We start from the raw sequence: 27,542 nt of genomic DNA, 5'->3' as shown, positions 1-27,542 counted from the left end.
AGAGGGATACTAGGTTTATTTGGAATAAAAATACACTAGAAAAAATACAGTTATTTGTTCTTTTACTGCTTTTTCTAGCTCCAAAATTCTTCCAGTTTTGGACAGATTTGCCATGCCGGAGGAAATCTAAGTTAAGGCATTGAGAGTCCACAAAGCTTCCCTGGTAGAGCATATTCTATTAGTCTAATCACATTTGACAAATAAGCTAATAAATTTAATTATCTCAAAAACTCTATTACCCAGGTTTTATATATCTTCCTCCTTTAGATGAGTATCATTTTAATTTGTGATACACTGAGAACAATAACTATATTTTGCAATATAGTTATATTTTGCATCAATAACTATATTTTGCATTTATGGTTTAAGAATCCTATATTTTAAAAAGACTTGTGTTTGGTAACTATGATGATAAGAGAAATTAGAAACCAAATAGATGGCATTTATAAAAGCATATATCAAGGAAGGATTTAAAGTGCAAAGCCCTTTCTAATTCCTAATTTTTCCTAATTTCACTCCAGATTACATCAAAGAGAAAATAGCAATCCTGAGACTTTTACCACCTCAAATTTTGGATAGGTTGCTTTTCAGAATGATTTTTCTAATCAACATTATATGAAATCTTCTAGTAGATAAAAGGCCAAATGTTTACATTCTTCTCAAGAGTTAAATGAATTTTTATGTGTTAACATAGATCATATTCCAATGTTCACCACTAAGCAGGAAGGAATAATTAATTTTCATCATCCATGTACTGTACAAATAAGAAGTTAAAATAGAATTTTCTTTGATGGTCAATACTGTAGATTCCATGTTACGATGAATTCTAAGAACACAAATTTCTGCATCTTAGGTAGAAGGTGTACTTTAGTAGTTGTAACAACATCTTCAAAGAGTTTTCAGTTTGTCTTTATCTTGCTCTTTCTGACTGCAAAGTGCAAAAGATTCCTGCACAAACTGCCTACACATTGGGCACTGCTGAAAATACTTGACACAGCCGTCGCACAGGCAGGTGTGCCTGCATGGCAAGAGCACCCAGTTCACACTTCCGTTCTGGCAAACCACACAGTCCTTGCTGTTCTCTTCAGACAGCTCCACTTCACTTTCAGACAGTCCAGCCTTTTCCAACAAACTTTGGTCTGTGTTTTTTTCTTCCGCAGAGGGATTGCTGGAGGGAGTTGAATTATTATTTGCAGACATGAAAAGTTGCTGAAAATCAAAAGAACAGGTGTAAAGATAACTATAAATGACAATTACTCTTTAAATCTGGGGTCATAGGAGCTACTCAAAATTTATAAGGTAGCCAATCCATTAGCAAAGAACAGTTAACTTCTATAATCACTAACTGAAAATAAAATTATCTCTTTGTAAACAGCCATTCTTTGAAGCTCTATAAACAAAAACGGGAGATATAAGACAATGGGGTACAACTTACCTTCAGATCATGAAATTGACCTTGGGCCAGAAGTAAATATTGATACAATATTCTGCAGGAAAGTTTATAAGTCTTATCAGGAATATGAATTACTGATACCATGGAAATCTAAAATAAAAATTAAACACTAGTCAATATTTAATCTTATAATATTATTTTAGAATTATGTGAAAAAAATGTTTCTAAGATTCTATATATTTAAAAAAATCTAATCTCCATAAATTATAGTCACTGAAGAACCTGTTGCCAGTTATATATTTTTGTTATGAGTATCTTAATTGTACTCAAATTTATGAATTTAATATGATCCCAATAAAAATTCCAATGAGCCCTTTTATAGAGCTATATGTATTGATTCTAAAATTCTCATATGGAGCTCTTGCCTGGTATGCATAAGGTCCTCTAAAATTAAAACAGTGTGATACTGGCACATGAATAGTCAGATAAATGAAAGAGAATAAGCAGTGCAGAAAAAGACCTAATTAAGTGTAAGAATATGATGAAAGTGTCATCTCAAATCAACAGGCAAAGAATCTTTTTAATAAACAGTATTGGGTCAACTGGACATCTATTTGGAAATATATGAAATTGGATGCATTCCTCATGCCAAATGTAAGAATAAACTCCAATCATAAAACAAAATGTTAAGGAAAAATAGAACTATACAAGTGTTACAGTTTAAATAAGAGATTTCCCCCCAAAAATCTCAGGTAGCGCAGGCATATTTGATGGTAAAATTATTGGATTCTGGGAGTTATAGTCTAGTTAGTAGATTAATCCACTTGATGGATTAATAACTGGATTACTTGGTGGTAACTGTAGGTAGATGGGTGTGATTGGAACAAACATGTCACTATGGGTGTGTCCTTGGGAATTATACTTTGTCCCTGGTTGGCTCACTTTCTTCCTGCTTCCTGGCTGCCAGAAGCTAAGCAGCTTTCTTCCACCATACCCTCCACCACGGTGATCTGTCCAGAGCAGTGGGGTCAGTCAAGAATGGACTGAACCTCTTAGGGCCTAAAATAAATTTTTCCTCCTCAAAGTTGTTCTTGTCAGGTATTTTTGTCATAGCCACGCAAACCTGTCTAACATGTATTAGAAGAAAACTGGTAAATTTCTTTTTTGTCTCAGTGTAGGAAAAGACTTTTCTAACTATGACTCAAAACCCAGAGGCAACCTGGGGCATGGTGGCATACACCTGTAAATACAGCTACTCGGGAGGCTGAGGCAGGAAGATCACAAGTTTGAGGCCAGCCTAGGCAACTTAGTGAGACCCTGTTTCAAGATTTACAAAACAGATGGGGATGTATCTCAGTGGTAGAACACCCCTGGGTTCAATCCCCAGATTTTAGAGGGAAAAACAAAACCCCCAAAACAAATGAACATAAAAACTCAGAAGCAGGGAAGTTTGATATATTTGACTAGTTAAAATTTTAAAAATACATGATAAAAAAGCACCACAAAGATATGACAAATTGGAATAAAATATTCAGAATGTATATCTCAGGTTAAGGGTTAATATCCCTGATTTATGAAGAACCTTTAAAAACTGAAGAAAAAAAAGTGACCAAAATTCTATAGAGAAGTGGACAAAAATATGAGCAATTCATAAAAAGACATAAACATGACCCTTAACCACATCAAAAGATGTTCAATTAGAATCAAAACTTTTCTGTTTCTTACTAATTAGATTAACAAAAATTCAGAAGTGTCAATACACTCTTGAGAAATAGTCACACCCATTTATCACTGGTGGAAATGTTAAAAAAAATTTTCAAAGGTATAATCCCAATTAAGGGAATCTGGCAGTAGGTTTCAACATTCATTCATACTCCACCCACAGAACCCTGATGATATTAAATTACAAATGCACAGGTTATTTGGTATAATATTTTTACCGCAGACTACTAGAAACTATCCAAATGTCCAAGCACAGGAGACTAGCTCAATAACTAAGATGAATATATACCATACACACAATGGAGTGTGGTTCTCAAAAGACACACTCCCAAATGCCATAATTCCAAATGCTGAAATTCCCAAATATCAAAATCCCCCAAATCACAATCCCAAAAGATTAAAATCCCAAATGTTAAAATCCTGAAAACTGGGCTGGGGAGATAGCTCAGCTGGTAGGGTGCTTGCCTCGCAAGCATAAGGCCCTGAGTTCGATCCCCAGTACCACAAAAAAAAAAAAAAAAAAATCCTGAAAACTACAATTCCCATTTAAAAAAAAAAAAAAGGCTACATAAATATCATTCACATGGATCCTGTAAACAAGCTGGGGTTTCTATCAGATAAAGTGTACTTCAAGCCAAAGTTAATCAGAAGGGACAAAGAAGGACATTTCATGCTTAAGGGAATTATACATCAACATGATATAACAGTTGTAAATATTTATGCCCCAAGCAATGAAGCATCTATGTACACTGAACAAACCCTTCTCAATTACAAGAAGCAAATAGACCACAACACAATAATACTGGGAGCATTTAACACACCTCTCTCACCACTAGATAGATCCTCCAAACAAAAACTAAATAAAGAAGGTATCGAACTATATAAGAGAGTTAGAAAATAAAATTTTGGGGAAGGGCTTTGGCGTGTTTTGGTTTGTCCACAGAACAGTTGCCAAGTTATTCAATTGTGTATCATCTCTGCCCCTTCATACACAGCCCCATGAATCCTTTCAGGAAAGAAAAGAAATCGAAGTTTAACAACCCTCTGAACCAAAGATGCTTGCTGACACAGAGGTTCATCTGCTGTTGTACTATTCCTGGTTAGGGCTTTGTCTATCCTGGAAGATAGGCAGTCAAATCCCTAAACACTTAGGTTTACTACTAAATCTAACACAGAAAAACTAGTGTGTACTTCTCTTTGGTTAATAGATGACAATTTCAAAGCTATCCCTGTTAGGTTTTTATTTGTTTAATCAAATATGTGCCATTCATGCCCCTGTAGGGCACTACACTTACACTTAATGATTAGAAAAAGTGAAGTACTTCATAAACACTTATTTGAAGATTTCATAGACTTTGAAGAAACGAATTCAGCTGAATCCCCAAATGGTAATGACAATTTTGGAATTAGGTTTGATCAAAAAGGGAATTTCAAGTGTTTTCAGTAAGGTTTGTTTTTTCCATTCAGCCCAGTGCATTTGGCAGAAAATTTAGAAGAGTAGATTTGCCACACTATATAGAAACAATTAAAACTTCAGATTAAAAGTGCATCATTTATCTTCATTGGCATTCCTTCCAGTTAATGAGATTCCAGAGGCTTTTAATCACTTAAAGTCACATGTGCCTAAAAAGCCAAAGTCTGACTGACTGGTTTGAAAATAATTATCTTCACAAAAGGATAAGAAGACATTTAAGCAAGTGTTGCTCTTTGATTACCAAATATATGATCTGAAAAGTTGCATGTGAAATGATTTGTAAATTACCCATATTAGGCATAATATGTGCTGCTGTGAGGCAAGCACAGCACCAATGAGTGAAAAATTTAATAGGGAGTATTCATGGTATATATGAAATTGCAGAAGGATTTCAAAAATACAAGCACCGTATAGAAAATGTGAACATATTCTCCAAGGACAGCTTTGCCTGAAAGGAAAAAAAGCAGCTATTCTATGACTTTAAAATACTGTTAAAGATCATGTAATTACCCATAGTCTATCCCTGTAGTTCTTTCTCAAGTTTTTTTCCCCACTTTTTACAATTAGCTATGTTGTGTATTTCATGTTTGCATCATTTCTAATCCTCTAGGTATAAATTATGTAAAGACTTTTGGAGAGTTCTAATTTATGTATTTTTTGCAAATATAACCCACAAAAGTATATTATCACAATGTTGACTTTATAAGTATAACTTTATAAATATATTTATGACTTTATAAATATTATAAGTGCAGGTATATTACAAACACTGAAACTTCCTCAATGAATGAAGCAATGTCCTTTTTGTACATCTACATTTGTGGAAGATAAAATTTGAGATCTAAGAGCTCCCAAATTTGAGAGTTCAGAACTCAGAACTTTGGGTAGTTGCATACGTGGTGGGAACTCATTATGGCTTTTTCCCTTTTCCTTTTTTCTTTTAAGAGAGGAGGAGTGAGAACATATTCCTCCACTACCACAAATTATGCAGTCTAGTTTCCTACATCTAGGAAAATTGCAGAGGCCAGCATATTAGAGTATAATGGATATGCCTCACTCTGGGAAAACCACCTTCATGATCATGGTATCTCCCCTGCAAGGTAAGTATCCATTTTGGCTTTTGATTATGGTTTTTCAGATGACCTCAGTCATAGAGCTGGGTATACAACTACCATACACAGTAATGTGTCAGGCATTTTGCTTTTTGACCTATTTCTTCATGAATATGCTTTGTCTTTTCATACCTGTTATACCTGAGCACTAGCATTAGTAAACTGAGTGTTTACACTTGCAAAAATATGCTTGACGTTATTGCCCATTTATAAGGTGCCAATGAGGTGTGTTGTGTCTTTTGTTTCTCAAGTAAATTCCCTTTAAAAAATGAAAATAGATGTCTTTTAAAGAATTTTAAAGATTATTTTTTCCAGAACAATATTTTGGGATTTTTATCTTTTGGAATTTTAATACTCAGGATTATGGCTGTCAACATTGGGTCTTTTGGAATTATGGGTCTGTACTCAATGGAATACTATGTACCTGTTTAAAAAAAAGTGAGAAAGATTTCTGGGAACTGATGTGGAATAACTACTGAGATACAATGAAGTGAAAAAAAGTCAAATATGAAAGAGCATGTATGGAATAGTGTGTTACCTTTTGGGTAAGAAAGAAGGGAAAAGAAGAAACATAGTGAAGATTAAAAAAACAATGAATTTAGTTATCTATAAGCACTGTGATATGTGGGAATGAAGTTAAAAGGCTATAGAAAAGAATACCTGAATATATCTCTCATAGAGTTTTCTGACTTTAAATGATCAATCTTGACAGGAAGTGGGGTACCAGAAGTTTGAGCAACAAATTAATTAAATTTAGTAATGAATTATAAGCCATTGCAGGGGGGTTATAAAGGTCAAAAAGATAACAAACAGATAAACAAAGGGAAGAAAAGGGAAGACTCTGGCTTCATGCAGCATACTAAGAACCGACTAGAAAGAGGGATGGGGCTATAGAATAATCGTTTTGCAACCATCATTGTAAAGATAAAATCTGACAAGAATTATTAATGGATATTCAATTCCAGTGGAATTTTTTTTATAAAAAGGAGAATATCTAGATGGTTTTAAAGTGCCTCCAGAAGAGGATGGCAGACAGGACTCTCCAGTGATTGTCACCACATCAACATCAATTTGAAACTTCCACACACAAAAATACCCTTATGAGAGCCAAAGTGCCTCTGCACAGATTAAAGGAGAACAAACCCAGAACACTGGAGAAGTTAGATAATACCTTGTGAGAGATCAAAACTACCAGCACCAATGAGAGAAAAAACACTACATTCTTCTAGAAGCTGTGCCCTGAAAAGAACACCCCACCACCTAGGCAATTCATCAGCTGCCCATGCACAATTCTGACCTATCACAAAGAAATGTCAGAAGAACATGAGACTGCTCTGCTTACAAAAAGGGTGCATACATGCAACTATTCTTCAAAAATGCACTGAGTTCTTCAAAAATACTAAAGACAAACCAAGACTGTGGAAATGTTCTAGGTTAAAGGAGGTTAAAAATACATAATAAAGAAGAAAACCTAGATTTAGACTAGAACCTGGACTATTAGATCAACTGACAAATTGGAATACAGGTAATAGGTTGGAAAAAATATGTCAGTGTATGTTAAATTTATAAAGTTGGTAACTGTATTATGGTTGTAGAAGAGAATGTCCTTGAGCCAAGTATGGTGGCACATGCCTGTAATCCCAGCAACTTGGGAGGCTGAGGCAGAAAGAGAGGGATTAAAAAACCAGTCTGAGCAATTTAGCAAGGCCCTAAGCAACTTAGTGAGGCCCTGTCTCAAAATTTAAAAAAATTAAAAAGGACTGGGGATGTGGTTCAGTGGAAGCCTCTGTGTTTAATACCCAGTATCAAAATGAAGAACAACAAAAAAATCAAAACAAAAAAAAACCCAGAACATTCTAATGTCAAGAAATACACAGAGAAATATTTAGGCATAAAGAATCATCATGCATGCAACTTGCTCTCAAATCATTTAAAAACATTTATGATAAAATATCATGATTACATGAAATTTACACATATAAAGTCAAATAATAATGTGAATGGAAAATATTAACCATAGATGATCTGGGGAAAAGGTTTAGGGTATTCTTTTACTTTTTATTTTTGTAACTTTTTAAAATTATCAATAAAAAGCTTTTAAAAGCCTGCCATGAATGTAAAAACACAATATTCTTTTTTAAAAATATTATAGTTGTCAATGGACCTTTATTTTATTTACTTAAATGTGGTGCTGAGAATTGAATCCAGTGCCTCACACATACTAGGCAAGTGCTCTGCCACTGAGCCACAACCCCAGTACCAAACACAATATTCTTTATAGGTGTATAAGGATGATATGAAAAAGATATTCAGATATACTATTAAATGAAAGCAGGTTACAAAATAGAATGTACAATTTGATCCTTTTCTTTAGAAAAGTACATATATGAAAGAGATAGAGTATATATTCACAGTTGCTATCATTGGGTGACAGAACACAGTTGGTTACACTTTCCTCCTAGCTTATCTAGGTTTTCTAATTTTTTTTTCCTGCCACAAATGCGTCATTTGAATATTATAGAAATAAACAGTAATGTAATTCAGTAAAATTTAACATTTTCAAAACCTTACAGGAACAATTCTTCTTTTCCTTTAATTGCTTAAAGCAACAAGCTGGTTCCCAACTATACCATATAAAAGCAATTCTTTCCTATTACAATGGAAATGGGAGAAGCTTTTTTTTTGTTTGTTTGTTTGTGTACTTTTAATTAGACTCATGACCCTGGAAAATCACACATGAAAAACTAATATAATCCCCTTTCTTTTAAAATTATGATCAGAGAATATTAACACAAACTATACCAACAAGTATGGTTTACTGCCAGTCCTGTGGAGAGAAGCCTTCACAACTACAGCAAGACCGCATCCTTCACTCCACTTGGATCAGGGAACCTGACAGTAAATTCTTCTGTTTATATGCCACTGAACTGTACGTTTAAAAATGATTAAAATAGTACATTTTCTGTTACATGCATTTTACCACACACACAAACTCTCCCTGCTCAGGTGGAGAAAGAAAGTTAAAAGACAAAGAAGGAAAGCCCTGAGCACCTGAAATAAAAAGAGAGCAGTCAGTCAGGGGAAAGTAATCCCAGGGGAAGCTGGGAAGCAAAAGAACTGAGATCAGATCCTTTTGTTTTGAATGGAAAAATTAGGAGAACAGAACCCAAGGAACTCAGAAGAGATGAACATGGGTGAAAGAGAGGATTACCTTACCAGGTAGGTAGTAAAGAAAGAAAAGACTAGAAATATATAGCACAAACTCAACAGGTCTTAATTTAACTGCAACTGAAAAAGCAGGGACAGAGAAAAAAAGAAAATCTCTCACACGTACAACTCACACATAGGCAACCAAGGTGTTTTGCCATCAAGCTCTGGAAGGTTCACTAACACTATCCTGTATGAAGTCAATCCCCTGCTAACCCCAGCTCCACTTACCAAACCTTAATTGAGTATCTACTGTGTTCTAGGCACTGCACTAGGTTCTAGAAATACACTACTGTGGATATGATTTTTTATAATTTTATTTACATATTTAAGGTTTACAACATGTTTTGATATGCATATAGTGAAATGGCAGCTACAGTCAAGCAAATTAACATATCCATCATTTCAGTTATCCCTCCTTTTCCTGTGTTGAGCATCTAATCTTTTAGCAAAAATCCCAAATATAGCATTGCCATAGTGTACATTAGATCTCTAGATTTGTTCATCCTATATACCTGCAACTTTGAATCTTTGATCTAAATCTCATTTCCTTCCTCCCTACTCCATGACTTAAAGAGGGAGGCTGACTTCAGCTCAATAGAACTTCAGTTTGATAATTAAAAAAAAAATTAGAGGCTTAACTACAAATGATCAGAGCTAACATGTTCCAATAACAGTCTGTAGCTTCCAAAGTTCAATGCATATTTGTTTCAGGAAGATATTCCTGGGTTTTGTTTGTTTGTTTTTTTAAAAGATAGGGAATAGGGATGCAGCTCAGTGGTAGAGTGCTTGCCTATGTGAATAGGTCCCTAGGTTTAGTTCCCAGCACTGAAAAAAAAAAAAGAGAAAAAGTGGGAGGTATAAAGGGTATGACTGGGATTTTTCTTGACTCTGCTTCAGTCTGTATAAGGATATTTGCCCTGCCTAATACATAAGTTGTTGGAAAGAAAAAGTAAGCCAATTTTAGTGAATGTATTTTTTATATTACAAAGTATCATCAATAATGTTAATATATCTTTATTAATGAACATGCCTATTCAAGCAATTCAAAAAGTGGTAAACTGTATATAATGGCAATATTACCACGATCTAATTTCACCAAAATTTATTTCCTGTATAGGTTGAGAATCCCTTATCCCAAATGTTGTGACGAGAAGTGTTTCAGATTTTGGAGTTTTTCAGATTTGGGATTGTTTGTAAATACATAATGAGATATCCTGAGGATGCCACCAAAGTCTAACCAAGGAATTCATTCATGTTTCAAATATACCTTATACATATAGCCTGAAGATAATTTTATACAATATTTTTAGTGTGCATGCATTTGACCAGTCACATGAAGTCAGGGTGGAATTTTACAACTGTGGTAACATGTCCCTGCTTAAAAATTTTCAGATTTGAGGCATTTTGGATTTTGAGATTAGGGATGTTCAACCTATGTCATTTTCTATCATACTTAGAGGACTGACAAGGCTCAGGTCCTTTTGATCTTTAAGATGTTTTATCTTCCTAAATAGAGAGAAACTACCAGACTGAAGAAATAATTAGCACAGAATGAGAAAACAAGGTTACCGTAGTACTGAAAATATAGGAACCAGACATGTGAGATACAGGTGCAGCAGGGACTCTGATGAAAAATAAGGTGGCTGCAACTATTAAAGAAAGAGTGGAGACTCTCTTAAAATTGAGTAGTTCAAACTGAACATGGTGGTCACTCCTGTGCAATCCCAGCGGCTCAGGAGGCTAAGGCAGGAGGATCACAAGATTAAGGTCAGCCTCGGCAATTTAGCGAGGCCCTAAGCAACTTAATAAGACTGTCTCAAAATAAAAAATAAAAAGGGCTAGAGATGTGGTTCAGTTCTAGATTTGTTCATCCTATATACCTGCAACTTTGAATCTTTGATCTAAAACTCATTTCCTCCCTCATGGCCCAGGAGTGTACCACCATGCTCAGCTTGAAGTTCTCAATCTTAACAAGAGTCTCCCTGGGTGCAATCCCCGGTACCCAAAAGAAAAAAATAATTGAGCATTTAGATCATTGCAATTCTTATTTGTTCAGTATTAAAAGTGTTAATATGGACATGCATCCCAACAGACTTTTTTGTTATGGTAAACATAACAGAATACTAAGTGATGAAATTAACTTAATTCAACAATAATTTATTTTCTAAATACAATCATATTCTTGTGGCCTATAAGGAAAAAATCCATACTCTGAAGGTGCTATTATATGTATAAAAATCATACAGGTATACATCCCAAGTTTTCATCTTTTAAGAAAATGAGTCCAGGCCAAATATGTATCCACAGAAATTAAGATAAACATTTTTCTACTTCACCAAATAATTAAGAACCACCATCCAAATCACTTAGAGGTAATGCTTTTGGAATTTTGAAATTACTTACAATATCATAAATTTCTCGGTCATCCTCATGAGCTAAGGTCAACAGCGCTACCAATGGATAACGAGATCTGGGCACTGTACCAAAGTCTTCAATTTTATTATCTCTTGGTAACTGGCAATATATTTCTTCTTTGCTGTCCTTTTTTATACTTTTTGAAAATGTAAAGGCAAATTGCCACTATAGCCAAAAGAATAAAAATATACCAAAAATGATCAACAATGTAGCCACATTTTATTGTATCCGTAAAAAATTTAATTTTCATGTGCTAATGGGAATATCAGATAAAAGGATACAAATACTGTTCTTGGTAGAGATATTCGCTATAGAGAGCATCTTCTAATGCTTGGGGAGTGCTTATTCTGAAGCAATAAACGTGCTTCTGCAGAGCTTCATATAATTTTTGAACACTGCACCCCCAGTAGCATGTAAGGCGACTATCTTCAAGGCAGTCTGTTTTTAAGGTTATACCAGCTGCAGAAAACAAAGCAGAAAGAGAATAGAAATTACCTAATGTGACATCTGACACAATTATACAGGGTGAGAAACACAGGCTTATTTTGGATGTTGGGCAGGCCTGATGGTGGTTAAATGAACTTATTATGGGTATGTACCTAGAAATGAAGGTCTGGCCTCCAAAACAACATATAAAAATCTCAGTATCTATATAGTGTTTTAGCACTATTAAAAATTTCTTCCTACTGTTTATACATTTAAGTTTAGAAATTATCAGATTAATTTTTTTGACAACTCCAAAATTTTTCAAAACACTCTAATAATGCATACAATCCTAATGACAAGAAACATACAGCAGAGTAGAGATGTCTCCAAAAGTGGATACACACAACCCATGGGGTCCAGAAGATGATCACTGGAGTAAGAAAATATTAAAAAGAAATTGAGCTTTACTAATATTAATATACACATTGACAACATTAATATACAGTCTTGTCACAAAGTTAATGTCCCATGTAATATGCAAAACCTGAGAAAAGAGTGGGGATTCCAAATCAGGGAGAATTTAATAACAATATCCTTGTTTGTTTTCTTTCAGTGGAAGAAATGATATTACAAGTTGAGAAGACCTAATAAGGAGATATATAAATTCTAAATGGATATACAAATTATATTATAGAATTTTACGTTTTTTTCCTGTTCTAGGGATCAGACCAAGGGGCACTTTACCACTGAGCTACATCCTCAGTCCTCCCTCTCCACTGCAAGTTTTTTTTTTGCCTTGCTAATTGCCAAGGCTGGCCTCAAACTTGTGATCCTCCTGCTTCGACCTTCTGAGTAGCTGGCATTATAGGCATGTATTCTACTTATTATTCTGCACTCCACAGGACTTATTATGTACCACCAACATGACCATCTTCTTCTCACCAGTGGCGGTTGTAGCATTATCAAGTCCGAGGGTAGTAGCAGCCAATATCTCTTACTGAGGGCAATGTGAGCTGTAACATTTTAGTGCTCACAGGCAGTGGTATACTTGACTAGACCAAAGGGACAGTTTTGGTCATTGTTTCTGGACAAATAGCTTACTTCCTGATTTTGGCTCTCTAAACCTACCAGCAATTCTGTAAGCTACTTGATATTCTTTTATTGGAGTTTTTTGGTTGCTTGTTAATAGGCATTCAAACTGATATAATATTCATTTTTTAAAAAGTGATTGAGAGTCTGGAATACATAAATACAAGTATATGACAGGATAAGCCCAGCAACTCAGGAGGCTGAAACAGAAGGATTGCAAACTCATCAAGGCCAGCCTTGACAACTTAGTGAGACCCTGTCTCAAAATAAAAAAATTATTAATGGGGATGCAGCTCAGCAGTAAAACAACCCAGGATTCAATCCTTAGTACACAAGAAGAAAAACAAACACACACACACACACACACACACACGCACAAAAACAAATGCTCCACAGGATATCAAATATTGAGTTTTTCACTTTTCTTCTTGGTATTTAGTAGTATATACACAGAGAGCCTGAGGTTCTGAGTATGTATAGTCACAGTGATGCAGCTATTTCTAATCAGTTAAGTAAAAATTTTAATTGGTAGGAACTATGAAAAGGTAACTGGAGCAGAATTTGATTTCAAATACATGATTCAACTCATCAGTTATTAACTCAAGAACAGGAAATCTCATTAGCTACTACGTAGTTGAAGAAAAACATCCCTGATATACAAATTAATACATATGCACATAAAATTATACATATTTTTCTCTATGTCATTGTAGAACCACATGACATGAGATAGGAGAGAAAAGTTAGACAAAGATAGGAAAAAGAAAACAAAAAGCATATGGAAAAAGTAGTTAAAAAGAACCCTACAAAGTGATTAGTTAATATTGTGGTAAAAAAAAATGTATAAAGATGTATATACTGTAGATTAAATATTGTAGCAAAATGCTGGAATCAACCCAAATGTCTATCAATAGGGAATTAAATGAATAAAATATTATACTAGAAAATACTACATAGTCATTAAAAAAGAATTGAGGCATGTTAGAATTTCCATATGTACTATTATACAATGATCTTCAGAATATATTAAAATATAAAATGCAAAGTGGAGATAAGTGTATATATATATATATACTACTACTCTCACATGAAAGGACATTCATGTATATGTGTTTATTTACATTAAAAAAGAACAATGGAAATTAGTCTTTTTAAAAAACTTGACTTACAGAATTTATGTAAGTACTTCTAAGTAACTTCTAAAATTTTATTTGCTTTATAAAAAGAATGAGAGCTCTAGAAAAAAGTTCAGAGACTCCAAACTGCAATAATAACCCATTTACAAACTCTGTATACGTCACTAAAAAGGGGGTTATCTGATATCAACTGAATATTAATCAGACTTTAATAATGTCTCTGAAACTAATATACAAAATTAATGGAAAAAAACTACAGAATATAAAATTTCTCCTCTGTAATCTTGCATAAACTTGACCATTATATAAACTGAGAAGAGAATGTAGATTTTTCTTATTTGATGATAGTCAAATACTCCTACACAATATTCCCCCTTTTATCTTACCCATTTTTTTTTCTGCAGAATTTCTACTTTTACATTTCCTTAGTCTTCTAAGTTTCAAAATACACACAAAACCACCTTAGATCAATAGCACTAACAGTATTAGTACACAAATGTAAACCAGAAATTTCAGAATCAAAATTAAGTGAACCACATGGGTGTTCTCTCAACTACCCTTATCCAACAAAGATATTATAGGCAAATGAAGTAAAGTGTAAGAGAAAACCTGGTAAACAATTGAAAAAAATAAGAACTATAAGTCCAATGCTTTGAGTCATTATAAAAAGAGAAAGATGCACACACCTGTAATCACTGATTCAGGAGGCTGAGATAGTAGGATAACAAGTTTGAGGCCTCAGAAATTTAGCAAGGCTCTAAAGAACTTAGTGAGACACTGTCTCAAAATTTTAAAACATGGCTGGGGATGTAGCTCAATGATGAAATGCCCTGGGTTCAGTTCCTAGTCTCCATCTCCCAAACAGAGAGAGAGAGAGAGAGAGAGAGAGAGAAAGAAACAATCTATTGAAAAAGAGGAAGGGGGTCAGGGGAGGAGAAGAAAGGAGAAATGGGAGGGAGGGTAAGGGGAGATGGATGTGATCAAAGCATATTATTAGGATGTACAAATATGCCACAATGAAACCACTATTCTATATCAGTAAAATGCACTGGGGTTTGGGAGACAATGGGACAAGAAAGTCATAAACCTTGAAGAAAAATCTTGAGAGAGAAGTAATACACAAGGAGACCATGCATGAGGATAATAAAGCCAGGGTATTCGATGAAAGTAGGGGTCACAGGAAACAGAGAGTCACAAACTCCTCCCAAAATACTGCATGTGTTATTTTGTCTAACTCTCTTGCTTTACTGTTAGCTTTTATCAAGATAAATAAGTTCAAACACAAGGAACTGCTTACAAAGTGACAGTAGAATTACTGAACCAAATTAATGAAATCCAACTAATACATACTGAGTACCTACTTAAAATTTCATTAAAGTCTCTATATTGGGGGAATGGAAATAAAAATTCAAACACACTATCAGTAAATAACAACGACAAAAAAATCCCAACAACCTACCCTAGTAAACAGAACTGATTTAAAACCAATTCTCTCACTGGGTATGGTGGTGCATGCCTGTAGTACCAGCAACTAAGGTGGCTGAGGTAGAAGGATCACAAGTTCAAGGTCAACCTCAGCAACTAAGAAAGACCCTAAATAACTTACCCTGTCTCAAAATAAAAAAATATAAAGGACTGGGGATATGGTTCGGTGACTAAGCATCCCTGGGTTCAATCTCAAGCATCAAAACAAAAGAAAATAAAACAAAAACTGATTCTTTCATACGTTTTCAATTTAAGTCAGATCTCCAGATTTCCCCCTCACCACCCTGCAATATGTCAATCATTTGGGGTACAGTGGTGGGAAAAAAAAATCCTGTAAAATTAAACTATCTACATATCAAATGAAATAAACTTTTAAATTGTCATCAGATTATTTTATCATCTTATGTAGACATCTTCAATGATATTCACCTTTCCACCAATTAAACAAACGAATTTTATTCTGCTAAATATAACTCTTGCCAAAATCTTCCCTATAGAAGATTGATAATGAAAGATATGTCTTAGTATTTTAAAAATTAAGAATTTAATCATGCTATAAATCTACACATTAAAAATTATTTTATGTACTTGAGTAATGCTACTGTTGGTTAGTGCCTAGTGTGTGAGTATAACTGAAGTTTACTTACTGGTCATAATTTCAATTGCATCAAACACTTGCAGGGCGGTTTTATTTGTAACTATTGCCACCTGAGAGGCAGATTGATGAATTTCCTACTTTGTAGCTCATGAATATGCTGTATTTTGCTCACAATGTATTAATTTTTCTCACTTTTTCAGATTTCTGGGCTTGTGGAAATGTACTGCAGGAAGGATGGCCTTGGTAGATTTTTTTGTTGGCAGTACTGCTCAAGAACCAGATTCAATATTGTAGCAAGTTCAAGTTCAAAGCCAAAAGAATTGAAAGTCACTGAGTCACTGGGTATGCTGGTGCATACTATTATGTATATTTTAATCAGGTATGCACAACCTACTGTTTTCTAAACTAATTTTTATCTGTATCATATCTTAAAATTTAGTTTTCTGAAAAGACAAATGTCAGAATCAATCTTACTGCTATGCAGGGAGGGTCCTATTTTTCTTCAACTCATAGGGTAACATTATTTACAGTTAAGGATGAAGAATAAGAAATTCTGTACTTTTTCTTTAATGACTAAGTAAACTGAGTTTTGACAAGTGATATAGATTCTGAAAGTTAGAGGCAGGAAGGATGACTAGATAAGAATGGTCCACAGAAATCATAAGGCATGATGTCAAGATGTCAAGAAGGAAAGGACTGGGGCTGGGGATATAGCTCAGTTGGTAGAGTGCTTGCCTTGCAAGCACAAGGCCCTGAGTTCAATCCCCAGCACTGCAAAAAAAAAAAAAAAAAAAAAAAAAAAGAGAGAGAAGGAAAGGACTGGTCACCTATTAAGTACTTCAGAGAAGACAGTAGGCTCAGGATTTGATGACCACTGGAGGTTGCGGGTGGTGGGTAGAAGTGGTTAAGTAGTGATGTTAAAGAAAGTCATTTCAGTAGAGGGTACAAAGAAAAGTTAGATTGTGCTGCATTAAGGAGTAAAGGGGAAGAGAAGAGAAGGCAAATGAAACCAGCTTTTAAGAAGCCAGTTGTGAAGGAAAAAAGAAAAATGGGCAGGAGCTAAAATAAGGTGAAAAGCTGAGATTTATTTATATTTAAGATACGCAAAAGGTGAATAAGTATAAAAGGTGAGTTTCAGCCCTGAAATCTTTGAAAAGCTACAGAATTCTACCTAGAACTGCCTACTCTATACCTCCATTGAACTGTCACAAAAGCATTTCAAAGTCCAAATGTTCAACAGTGAATTCAATACCTTTCTTCCCAAACCTGCCATTCCACTGGTATCTTTGTTAATAGAATCTGTATATGTGGGTCCCAGGCAAAGAACCTGAGTCTTTCTGCACTCCTCTCTCTTACCTTTCCCACCCTGTTTTAATCAAAACAAATGACATCTTGTTCCTCTAATGTATTATTTTGTTTCTTATGTATCACAGTGCTTTGCTCATGCTTCTTCCTTTAAAAGTTTCCTCAAACCCAAGGTAAATAGACTACTTATCTATTAGTCAAGCCTCCTCAAAACAAAAAACAAAAACCAAGAGGAGGAAAGGAAGAAAATAAGAGATTCAGCACATTCTTTTCCTAAATATATCTCTACATCCTAGGAAAGTTAACCATTTCTTTGTTTATAATTCACTCCCATGGTTTCTAAATGGTTCTGATGACAATTTATTTTTCCAAGTAAGTACAGAAACAAAAAATTACCATCTATCATTACCATTACAAAATAACACTTTATATGAAAATAATTTATATCAAAATACCTTAATTTCACATTAAAAGACACTTATTCTTTAGAAGGGTAGCAATCTTACATTAACTGTACTTGGAGATACTACATCATTTCTCACTTCACTAAAGACCAAAGAAAATAGCACAGTGTCCTAACAGACTCCTCTCACTAATACTTTTTTAAAAAATATTTTTTTAGTTGTAGATAAGACACAATGCCTTTATTAATTTATTTTTATGTGGTGCTGAGGATCAAACCCAGTGCCTCACACGTGCTAGGCAAGTACTCTACCACTGAGCTACAACCCCAGATAATACCCTCACTAATACCCTGAATGAATGAATGAATACTTCATTCTTCTCCTTTGTATACATATCTGCCTCTGTTTAGTAGTTGGTAAGTTCTTTAGGAACAAAAGTTTATGTATTCTTAATCTTTGTATCTGCAGTATTCAATCCAGTCCCTGAAACAAGAGAGATGCTCAATAAATGTTTGGTAAAAGTATAATGGAGAGAAAGAAAATAAAAGGGCTAAAAAAGAAGGTATATTATGAAAGAAAAGCTTTGAAAAATAGTCACCAACTTGTAATTGAAGCTGTAGATGGATTAGTGATCTCTAAGCCAAAAGGATTCTTGACTTGTCTCATTTGCTTTTTGAAAACTCTTGTGTTGAACTGGGTCTCTTCTGAATTTCTCAGAATTACTGGAACATCCCAACCAAACCTGAAGAAAAGTAAAAAAATAAAACATAATTTTCACAAATGTTGAAATTTTATGTCATATGAAAGTATGTTGTGCTTCAGTAAGCTAATCCTTTTAACACAGAGGTTGTTTAAAAGAGTCTTAACTTACACTATTTTTCAGAATTAATCTAGAATTAAGAGAGATTAGAGGTCCCACAGCATTCTAACACATGGGTCAGCTGTCTGAATCAACATACTCTTGAAAACAAGAGTTGTATTGTTATTCTTGATAATAATAAAGGAGCACAGTGATTATAGGTAAATTATATTTAATAGCAAAAATAGTATAGAATTATTACATTTTGAAAAAGATATAAAAAACAAAAATACATTCAATATGCAGAATACTTGATATAACTTATCAGGCAAAAGAACTTTTAAAACACCAAATATCGCCCTTCAATTTACATAATGGATTTTCTACTTCTAAATTTCATGTAAAAATGTAAACTCTGACAATATATAGTGAAAAGATTTGAAAGGAAAATGAGAGTGACTAAACAAAATTTTTAGTAAAATTTCATACTTTGATATACTCCCATCTCTCTAAACACATACCAGTAATAGAATAAAAAATAAAATTAAAAAGAACCTGCTAAAACGAGTAAGCAAAACAGTATATTTAAACAAAGAAATAGTAATACTCAGCACTGAAAAGAAACAACTTACTGCTATAACCACATGGATGAATTTCAAAAATATGATGCTATGCAAAAGAAGCCATGTACAAAAAAGCACATGTTGTATGATTCCCCAATATGAAATTCTTGCCAGGAACAGTGGCACATGGCTATCATCCCAGCAACTCAGGAGTTTGAGGCAGGAGGATAACAAGTTCAAGACTAGTCTTGGCAACTTAGTGAAACCCTGTGTCAAAATAAAAAATAAAAAGGCCTGGGGTCATGGTTCAGTAGCAGAGCACCCCTGGATTCCATCCAGTTTTGAAAAAAAAAAAAAAAAAAAGAAAGAAAGAAAGAGAAAAAGAGAAATTCTAAAGTAGGCAAAACTAACTTCTGGTAGAAATAAAAACAAAGGAGCACAGGAGTAGGAAATGAGTGGGAGCATAAGGAAACTTTCCCTGGTGACAAAATCTATATCCTGATGCAAGTTTGAATTGTATAGAAGGTTTGATAACACTTGGCAAACAATATGCTTGAGATACATACATTTCATTGTATGTAAATATTACTTCAAAAGAAAGAGAACTATAAACAAAACAAACATTGAACTCTAGCTAATAATAGTCATTCTCTGGTACTTATGAATGAAGAGCACAACCTACTTTGAAATTGTATCCCAAAATAAGATGGATGATTGGACAGAAAAATGGATGAATGGACAAATATGTAATAAGAGAATTATTATAATTTTGATGTAGAATCCAAGTGATCGGTAAATGTTTCCTATATAATTCTTTCTAGTATTCTGAATATTTGAAAATTTTTATGATAAAATGTTGGAAAAGAGACATAGCTGGGTTTAAAAACAAGTATCTTAGTGGATCTGAAAAGGGAAAGAAACATAATGAGTAAAGCTGATGCCATGGTGTGATGGGATCTGAGCCTGGTAGCAGGCAGTGGCAAATAAGCCTTGGCATACTAGGAACCCAGTATACATTGTCCATCCAAGACTAGGGTCAGATCCAGGTTCATAACACCAGGAGCTGGGTTTGGCAAATGTCAATCTTGAACAGAACTGCCATTATTAGACCCAGTCTTAGACTGGGTGATCTAAGAATCTGGGTGTAGATAATTATAAAATGATACCACTAACATTTAGGTTGAAAACTAGTATGTCAAAACATGATGACGAACCTAATACTGACAGAAAGTCATAAAATTAACAAATGGAACAGAATTTCATTCAAGATGATGAATTTAATTTTATTGGACAGTTAGAAAAACCTGTTCTGGTCCTGCCTAATAAAGCTGGGAGTAAGTTTCTAACAGATCAAAGTGTTTCCAATCTTATCAGTGACCCAGAAAAAAAGCTCAAGAATACAAAATACCCAGCATCCCATAAGGTGAAATTCATAATGTTTTTTGCATCAAATAAAAAAATGAATAGGCATGTAAAGAAGCAGGAAAGTATTACCCATAATGAAAAGAAAAAACTAATAGAAGGTAAGTAAAGATTGAATGTATTATATAGAGACATGGATGATGTAAAAAAGACCCAAATCAATTTCTAGAGATGACAGATACAATATTTGAGATGAAAAATACACTGGATGGGATTAACAGCAGATGAGATACTGTAGAACAAAAGATGAGTGAATAAACCTGAAGACAACACAATAAAAAGTACTCTAATGAAACAGGAAAAAAAAAAACTGAATAAAAATAAACAAAACATCAGTGTGCCAAGGGACAATTTTAAGAAGTCTAATATACATGTAATTGAAGTATACAGAACAAGGTCAGAGGACAGATAAAGCATTTGAACACATAATGGTCAAATCCACTGAAAATTATAAACTCACAAATCCAAAAATTTAATGAATTCCAAACACAAGAAACAACAACAAAAAAATACATTTAAGCACATTGTAATCAAACTGCTTTAAACCAATAACAAAGAGAATATCTTTAAAAAAGTACTACATAGACAGCAGTTTTCTTATCAGAATTAATGAAAGCCAAAATATCTTTCAAGACATAAAAGTTTAAAAGTTGTCAATCTAGAATTCTATACTTATATTTTTCAAAAGCAAAAGAAAATAAAATACTTTTTCATATACAACAAAAGCAAAAAGAATTCACTTCACCATCAACATCATTTCTTGCACAACAAGAAATATTAAAGGAAATTTTGGGGGGAAAAGGTGAATGATACCAAATCGCAATTTAGACTGATACAAAGAAATGGACAGCACAGAAATGGTAATGATGTGGGAAATATAATGTTATTCTTCCTATTTAAATCTCTTTAAAATACTACTTGAAAGTTGGTAGTAAACCATAAACTCTAAAGCAATCACTAAAAAAAGTTATTGCTAACAAACCAACATAAATCACTTAACTAATGCAAATGACGGACAAGAGGGGGAAAGGAAGAAAGTACAGACAGGGCAAATAGAAAATAAATAGCAAGATGGTGAACTTAAATCTAACCTTATCAATAACAGCATCAAATGTAAAATGATTTAAACTCCCTGATTAAAAGACAAAGATTATCAGATTGGATAAAAACATAAGACTTAACTATATGCTGCATATAAAACACCAACTTGAAATACAAAGACAAAAAAATAGATTGTAAGTAAAAGATGGAAAAAGATATACCTGCTAACACTAATCAAAAAGAAAGCTGGAGGGGCTGGGGTTGTGGCTCAGTGGTAGAGCACTTGCCTAGCATGTGTGAGGCACCAGGTTCGATTCTCAGCACCCCATATAAATAAATGAATAAAATAAGGTCTATCAACATCTTAAAAAAAAAAAAGAAAGAAAGTTGGAGAGGCTGGGGGTATACCTCAACGGAAAGCACCTGCCCAGCACCATGCATGGCCCTGGGTTCAACTCCCAGCCCTGTAAAAAAAAAGGAAAATGAGAAAGCTGGAGTGGTTATATTAATATCAGACACATCAGGACAAAGTCCATTACCAAGAGTAAAGATGGCTATTTCATAATGACATAGCGATTAATTAATTAGACAGACCCCAAAATTCTAAATGCTTATGCATGTATTAATAGAACTTCAAAACATGAAGCAAACCCTGATACAACTGCAAAAAGAAACAGAAAAATCCAGTGAGCAATTTAGACTCCCCACAAACTCAATAATTGGTAGCACCAAGAGACAGAAAAACAGTAAAGACAGCAAAGACTTGAATAATACTATCAACCAATTTGACCTAATTGACAGGTATAGAACATCTCACCCAATAATAGCAGGATACATATATTATTTTTAAGTGCATTAGGAAATTTATGAGAGACACATCATATTCTGGATATAAAACAAACCTCAATTAATTTACAAGAAATGAAATCATAAAAAGTATACTGGCCAAAATGAAACCAAATAATAAGTCACTAACAGAATGTTATCTTGAAAATTCCCAAATATTTAGATTAAATAGCAAACTTCCAACTAACCCAGATTTCAAGAAAATTTAAAAATTATAAGCTGAATGAAAATGAAAACATATGTAGCAAAATTTATGTGATGTTAGTAAAGCAGTCCTCTTAGGGAAATTAAAAGTTAAATGTATGTTTGTTTGATCCTGATCACCATCCTCCACAAAAAAAGAAGAAAGCTCTAAAACTCTCAATCTTATTAAATATAGACTACCAATGAATCGAATTTCAGTCAAACAAACAAGTATGAGTTAACAAATTAAGTTTCTTTCTTTTTGGTGGTGACTGAACCCAGGAGTGCTCCACCATGGAGCTACATCCCCAATGCTTTTTTTTATTTTTTGAGACAGAGTCTTGATAAATTGCTCAGACTGGCCTTGAACTTGCAATCGTCCTGCCTCCACCTCCTGAGTTGCTAGGATTACAGGCATGTTCCGCTGTATCTAGTGATGAATTAACATTTTAGAGCCAGAATTTCCTGAGACTATATATCTTGGGCTAACAAACTAATAATCCATTCTCACACATATTTCCAGGTTCCCACAGATACAAGTTAGCAAATTCTTGCAGTTCTTTTATAGGATAAGCGATTTCCAACCAGGTCAGATTTGTGCCCCTGCCTTATGGACATGAGGAGATTTTCCTCTCAGGGCAAAAGGCAGGACTAAGTATGGATATCCCTTTGCAAAGAGACTGCCCTAACTGAAGTTATCACAAGATCTTCAACTGAGGGAAGACTAGATGTCTAACCCACGAAAGACTACCTTCATCAATAAGGCAGGCTCAGATTGACTGTGGTTTCAAGATTCTCAGTTCCGTGTCCATGTCTATCTAGATGTCTCCACCCTAAGTTTCAGAGTCCCACTTCTTTGTAATCAATGTCCTAAATGAGACACTGAAAGGCTGTGTAAGTCTATTACCAGCACCATTAAAACTGGGTTACATTTTTAGCAAGCTTGACTCTATAGCTATACAAAATAAAATACTTTCGAACCATAGAATCTCTTTAATTCTCCAAGATTTGATTCAACAGTTTTAAGACTTGAGTTGGTCATTTTCTTTCTGTAAGTGCTCCAGTAAACTCAGCAGCAACCAAAACAGCTCTCCATCAGCCCTTGTAGGCATTGTTCCTGATACAATGGTCAAGTGCTTTAACTACTTGGTCCCCCAAGGCAGGTGCTTCAGAAATAATTTTATCACCATTAACCAAAGGTAGTAATTTAATAAATTAAATTACACTACATGCCATAGATTATTAGAATCTTATTTCTCATTAGCTGAAGAAATAACCAATCCAACCCCCAAATCTTATCTCTGACGATTTTTTCTCCCTAGGATCCCATTCTTAGTAACACTTTATCAGTCAGGGTCCAGCCAAGAGAACAAAACCACACCAGTTATTTTAAAGAAAAGAATTTAACATTAAAAAATGTTAACTGGGGGGTTTAGGAGATAGCTCAGTTGGTAAAGTGCTTGCCTTACAAGCACAGGGCCCTGGGTTCGATCCCCAGCACCACAAAAAAAAAAAAAAAAAAAAAAATGTTAACTGGGGCTGGGGATATAGCTCAGTAGTAAAGTGCTTGCTTAGCACGTGTGAGGCCCTGAGTTTTAAGGGGAGAAGGTTAAACCAAAAGTTGAAGAACAAAAAGGCAAAAAGGAGAAATTGAATATCAAAACAGTAGTAATAGCAGGAAGCACTTATTATTCCTAGGACAAAGGAATAGAGCAAAGAGAATTATAACAGCTTAGAAATTCATCGCTTCTCGGCCTTTTGGCTAAGATCAAGTGTAGAAATTTAAAGTAGCAACCCCATGGAGCTGGGTCTCAGATCTGAGGAAAGGATATTTTTAAGAAGTTGCAGAGACTGGTTCTAGAACAGTAGAAAACTAAACTGGAATAACTTGAGACCATTGCCAGACTGAAGAGACAAGAAAGGAATCAACAGAAATAAGCAATTTCCTTCATCCTCTTGAAGGCCTCCCAGTCTCCATCCTTCCTTGGCAAAGCCTGACACACAGAAAGCTAGCAAAAGAGAAAGGTAATTTAAAGTTCTGCCCCAGATTCACAGAGGTAGGGTATGAAGAGGGGTGGTATGAATATATCCTGGGCCTAACAAACTAACAATCCATTCTCACACATATACCCCAGGTTCCCACAGATACAAGTTAGCAAAATCTTGCAATTGTTTTTATAGGATAAGCTATTTCCAACTAGGTCAGAAAGGGTGGTGTGAATAACCACTTAATAACCCGTAGTTAAGAGGAGGCAGCAGGTAGCTGTGGAGGCAGGATCCTTGAGTATGGCATTTTGGATTCCTTTCAGCACAGTGTCTGACAGGAGCTAACAGGAACTACCATGTAGTTAAAAAGGAATAGCATACATCCAATGGCATGATTCTTTCCTACTGCTATTGGGATCCAGTAATCAGATGCTCCTATTCTTTCTCCACTCTCACCAGTGTAGAGGGACACAAAGCAGTGGAAAGGAGAAATGGGAAACTCACCACACTGAGGTAAGAACCATGACAGAAAAAACAGATGGCCAAAAGAGACTGTATTAAGGGAGGGCTTTAAAAATGAAAATTATGGTGAGCTATTTAGTTTACCCTCTGGCCTGGCTACTAGTAGATGTTTTCTTGAGATCAAAATGGAATTCAAATTTTCTTCATTTATAGTCAATAAATCTGTGGCCTTGGCTTGAGTTGCAAAGTCTATCTACATGGGCAAAACTAACCCAGATGAAAAGAACGGTTGAGTTAGGCTCAATGTGGCCTAATCAGGATGGAAATGACTGCCACTTACATGGTCTTGTGGCCTCACCAGTGCTTTGAGAAGCAAAGCTTCCAAAGTTCTACTATTACCCAGGCTTCCACCTGTGTAAAAGTCATAACTACATGGGTGATTAAGTAATTATTAAATACTGAAACCAAGTCTTAAACCTGGCAGAATCAATCACAGCTGGGCATAGTGGCCCTCAGCTATAATCCCATCAACTCAGGAGGCTGAGGCAGGAGGATCACAAGTTTAAGGCAAACCTCAGAAATTTAGTGAGATCCTAAGCAACTTAGCAAGACCCTGTTTCAAAATTAAAAAATAAAAAGGTCTGGGGATGTTACTCAGTGGTTAAGCACCACTGGGTTCCAAAAGCATCCCTAGTACCAAAAAAAAACCCCAAAATTGAAAAACTTGGCAGTCAAGATTTGAACCTAGGTGTGTCATATGACAAAATCTGTCTCTCTCCCTCTCTCTTTTTTTATATTTAAGCACATAATACAATTATCGACTAGGTATTGATTTTCCTTATGGAGAAAAATTAGGTTTCTTTAAGAGAATTACAGCAACATTATGGTCATTTTGAAACCTTATGTTAAGACTGCTTTTCTCACTGGGCAATACCTTCCTAATTTTCTTGTCACAAAATTTCTTGAAATGAATAATAGCAATAAAATCTGATGGGTCAAGAATAACAAATTGCAGAAGACTGTTCTTCATCTTTCCCCATCCACATACAAGGAATTTTCCATTCTACCATTGGCAGGTTGGAAACGCTAAAACTTTGATTAGTTCCTAAGGATGGGGCATATATTTTCAGAAACTGACCAAGTATCTGTGTTCTTTCTTTAAAATAATGACATAAATAATCAAAGGTGTTTCTGAACTTGTTTTACGAAGCCTGCTTTAGTCACTAAAATGTGCTCCTCTACTCAGGTTGTATTCTCTGAAATGCCTTCTCTCAACTATACACATACAACTACTTTAAAAAAAAAAAAAAAAAAAAAAACTCATTCTCCAAAATTCAGCTCATGTCTTTCTCTTCAGTGGAGTTCTCTCAGACTCTTCAGGTCATGGTTGTTATCCACTTAAATCCACTATTAGACACATTTGGTGGTTACCATCTTTTCAAAGGGTCTTATGAAGGTTGCAGCCTTGTGGGCTAGTAAAATGATTCCAACCTTATTTACAAGCTTGCCTCAACAAGATACAATGGCATCTCCTCAAGAGAGACTAGAATCTCTGGGTCAGAAGAATTGCTCAGGGGTTATTTAACAATCTATCCCCTTGTCTCCAATAGGTAAACAACTTAAACCCCATAGTGTAACTTATTTCTAAGGTCTCTTCTAGCTCTAAAATTTTGATTTCTATGGTTCTATCAAGTATTACTTTAAAAGGTGTGGGATTGTGGAATGGGTATAGAAATCATTAAATTCTCAAACGGTAACTGAAATCTGTGAAAAGTTCCACTGGAAGATCCGAGGCCAAGTGTTCAGGCTGGATCACGAACATAACAATCAACTTCTTGTTACTGTCCACGACTGTACACTGAACGGCAGGTGACTGATTCACTCTGGGCACACAGTAGGCCCCTATCCGGGACAAAGCCTGCCGGACAAGTACTTTTTCCCAACATCAAGATCAGGGGCTTCCTGGCTGCTTTATCGCCTAGAAACAAAGCTGGGTAAAATATCCCAATCCGGTACCACTCCAGATACCCGCAGCACCGGGGGCCGTAAGCCAAGCCTGGCAGTGACGCAGATGCGGTGTTCACCTGCTTCTCCCCCAGCAGTCAGTCGCAGTCCTCCGCACCGATTACCCAACGGCCTCAGGCGCCCCAGTCCCGTGGGTTCCTGTTCCTGTGCCCACAGCCGCTCGCCGCGACCCCTCTCCAGGGCTGTCTGTCCCTTCGTCCCTTGCTCCTAGCCCTGGGACACTTACCATCCTAATACCAGGCCGGTGGTCACGATGAAGCAGGTAAAGACCACCGCGATATAGAAAAGCGGCGAGTATTCATAAAGCGTTACCAGAAACACCGCAGCCATCAGGGTCCCCTGGGCTGAGCCCGGCTCCAGCCGCCCAGCCCAGCCCAGGCCAAACCGAGCCAGCTCGGCCAGGGGTAAAAGCCACTACGGTGCCCCAGAGCGGACAAACTTTATAA

The 27,542-nt window shown here is 35.1% G+C and overlaps 1 protein-coding gene and 1 non-coding gene across 3 annotated transcripts; both read right to left on the bottom strand.

Annotated features, from left to right (window-relative positions):
- Cgrrf1 (cell growth regulator with ring finger domain 1) lies at positions 1-27,542 on the bottom strand. 2 transcript variants are annotated; one of them, XM_047542344.1, is made up of 7 exons: positions 27,323-27,427; positions 22,003-22,058; positions 18,372-18,511; positions 11,608-11,785; positions 11,315-11,462; positions 1,436-1,543; positions 1-1,209 (listed from the first exon to the last, which is right to left on the bottom strand). In XM_047542344.1, exons 1-7 carry the CDS (start codon positions 27,323-27,325, stop codon positions 889-891), a joined length of 954 nt encoding a protein of 317 aa, XP_047398300.1. In that variant the 5' UTR covers positions 27,326-27,427; the 3' UTR covers positions 1-888. The 2 variants fall into 2 exon arrangements, with proteins under 2 accessions (XP_047398300.1, XP_047398299.1); XM_047542343.1 differs by lacking the exon at positions 22,003-22,058 and having other exon boundaries at positions 27,323-27,542.
- On the bottom strand, positions 5,537-5,697 carry LOC124978393 (U1 spliceosomal RNA). The gene has a single exon (XR_007107423.1). It is a non-coding gene; the product is annotated as a U1 spliceosomal RNA (small nuclear RNA).

The sequence above is a fragment of the Sciurus carolinensis genome, chromosome 2 (assembly GCF_902686445.1).
Source record: "Sciurus carolinensis chromosome 2, mSciCar1.2, whole genome shotgun sequence".
Classification (NCBI taxonomy): Eukaryota; Metazoa; Chordata; class Mammalia; order Rodentia; family Sciuridae; genus Sciurus; species Sciurus carolinensis.
Note: the sequence above shows the minus strand (reverse complement) of the source record. Positions and strands in the feature narration are given on the sequence as shown.

What these genes read in the sequence shown, in the direction of transcription:
- Cgrrf1 (XM_047542343.1), bottom strand. Translation starts at nt 27,426, where the DNA reads ATGGCTGCGGTGTTTCTGGTAACGCTTTATGAATACTCGCCGCTTTTC. An exon ending in ATCTACAGCTTCAATTACAA is followed by an intron (nt 11,786 to 18,371) that starts GTTGGTGACTAT and finishes TGTTTTCTGCAG; the next exon opens with CTGGTATAACCTTAAAAACA. An exon ending in ACCGAGAAATTTATGATATT is followed by an intron (nt 1,544 to 11,314) that starts GTAAGTAATTTC and finishes TTTTTATTTTAG; the next exon opens with ATTTCCATGGTATCAGTAAT.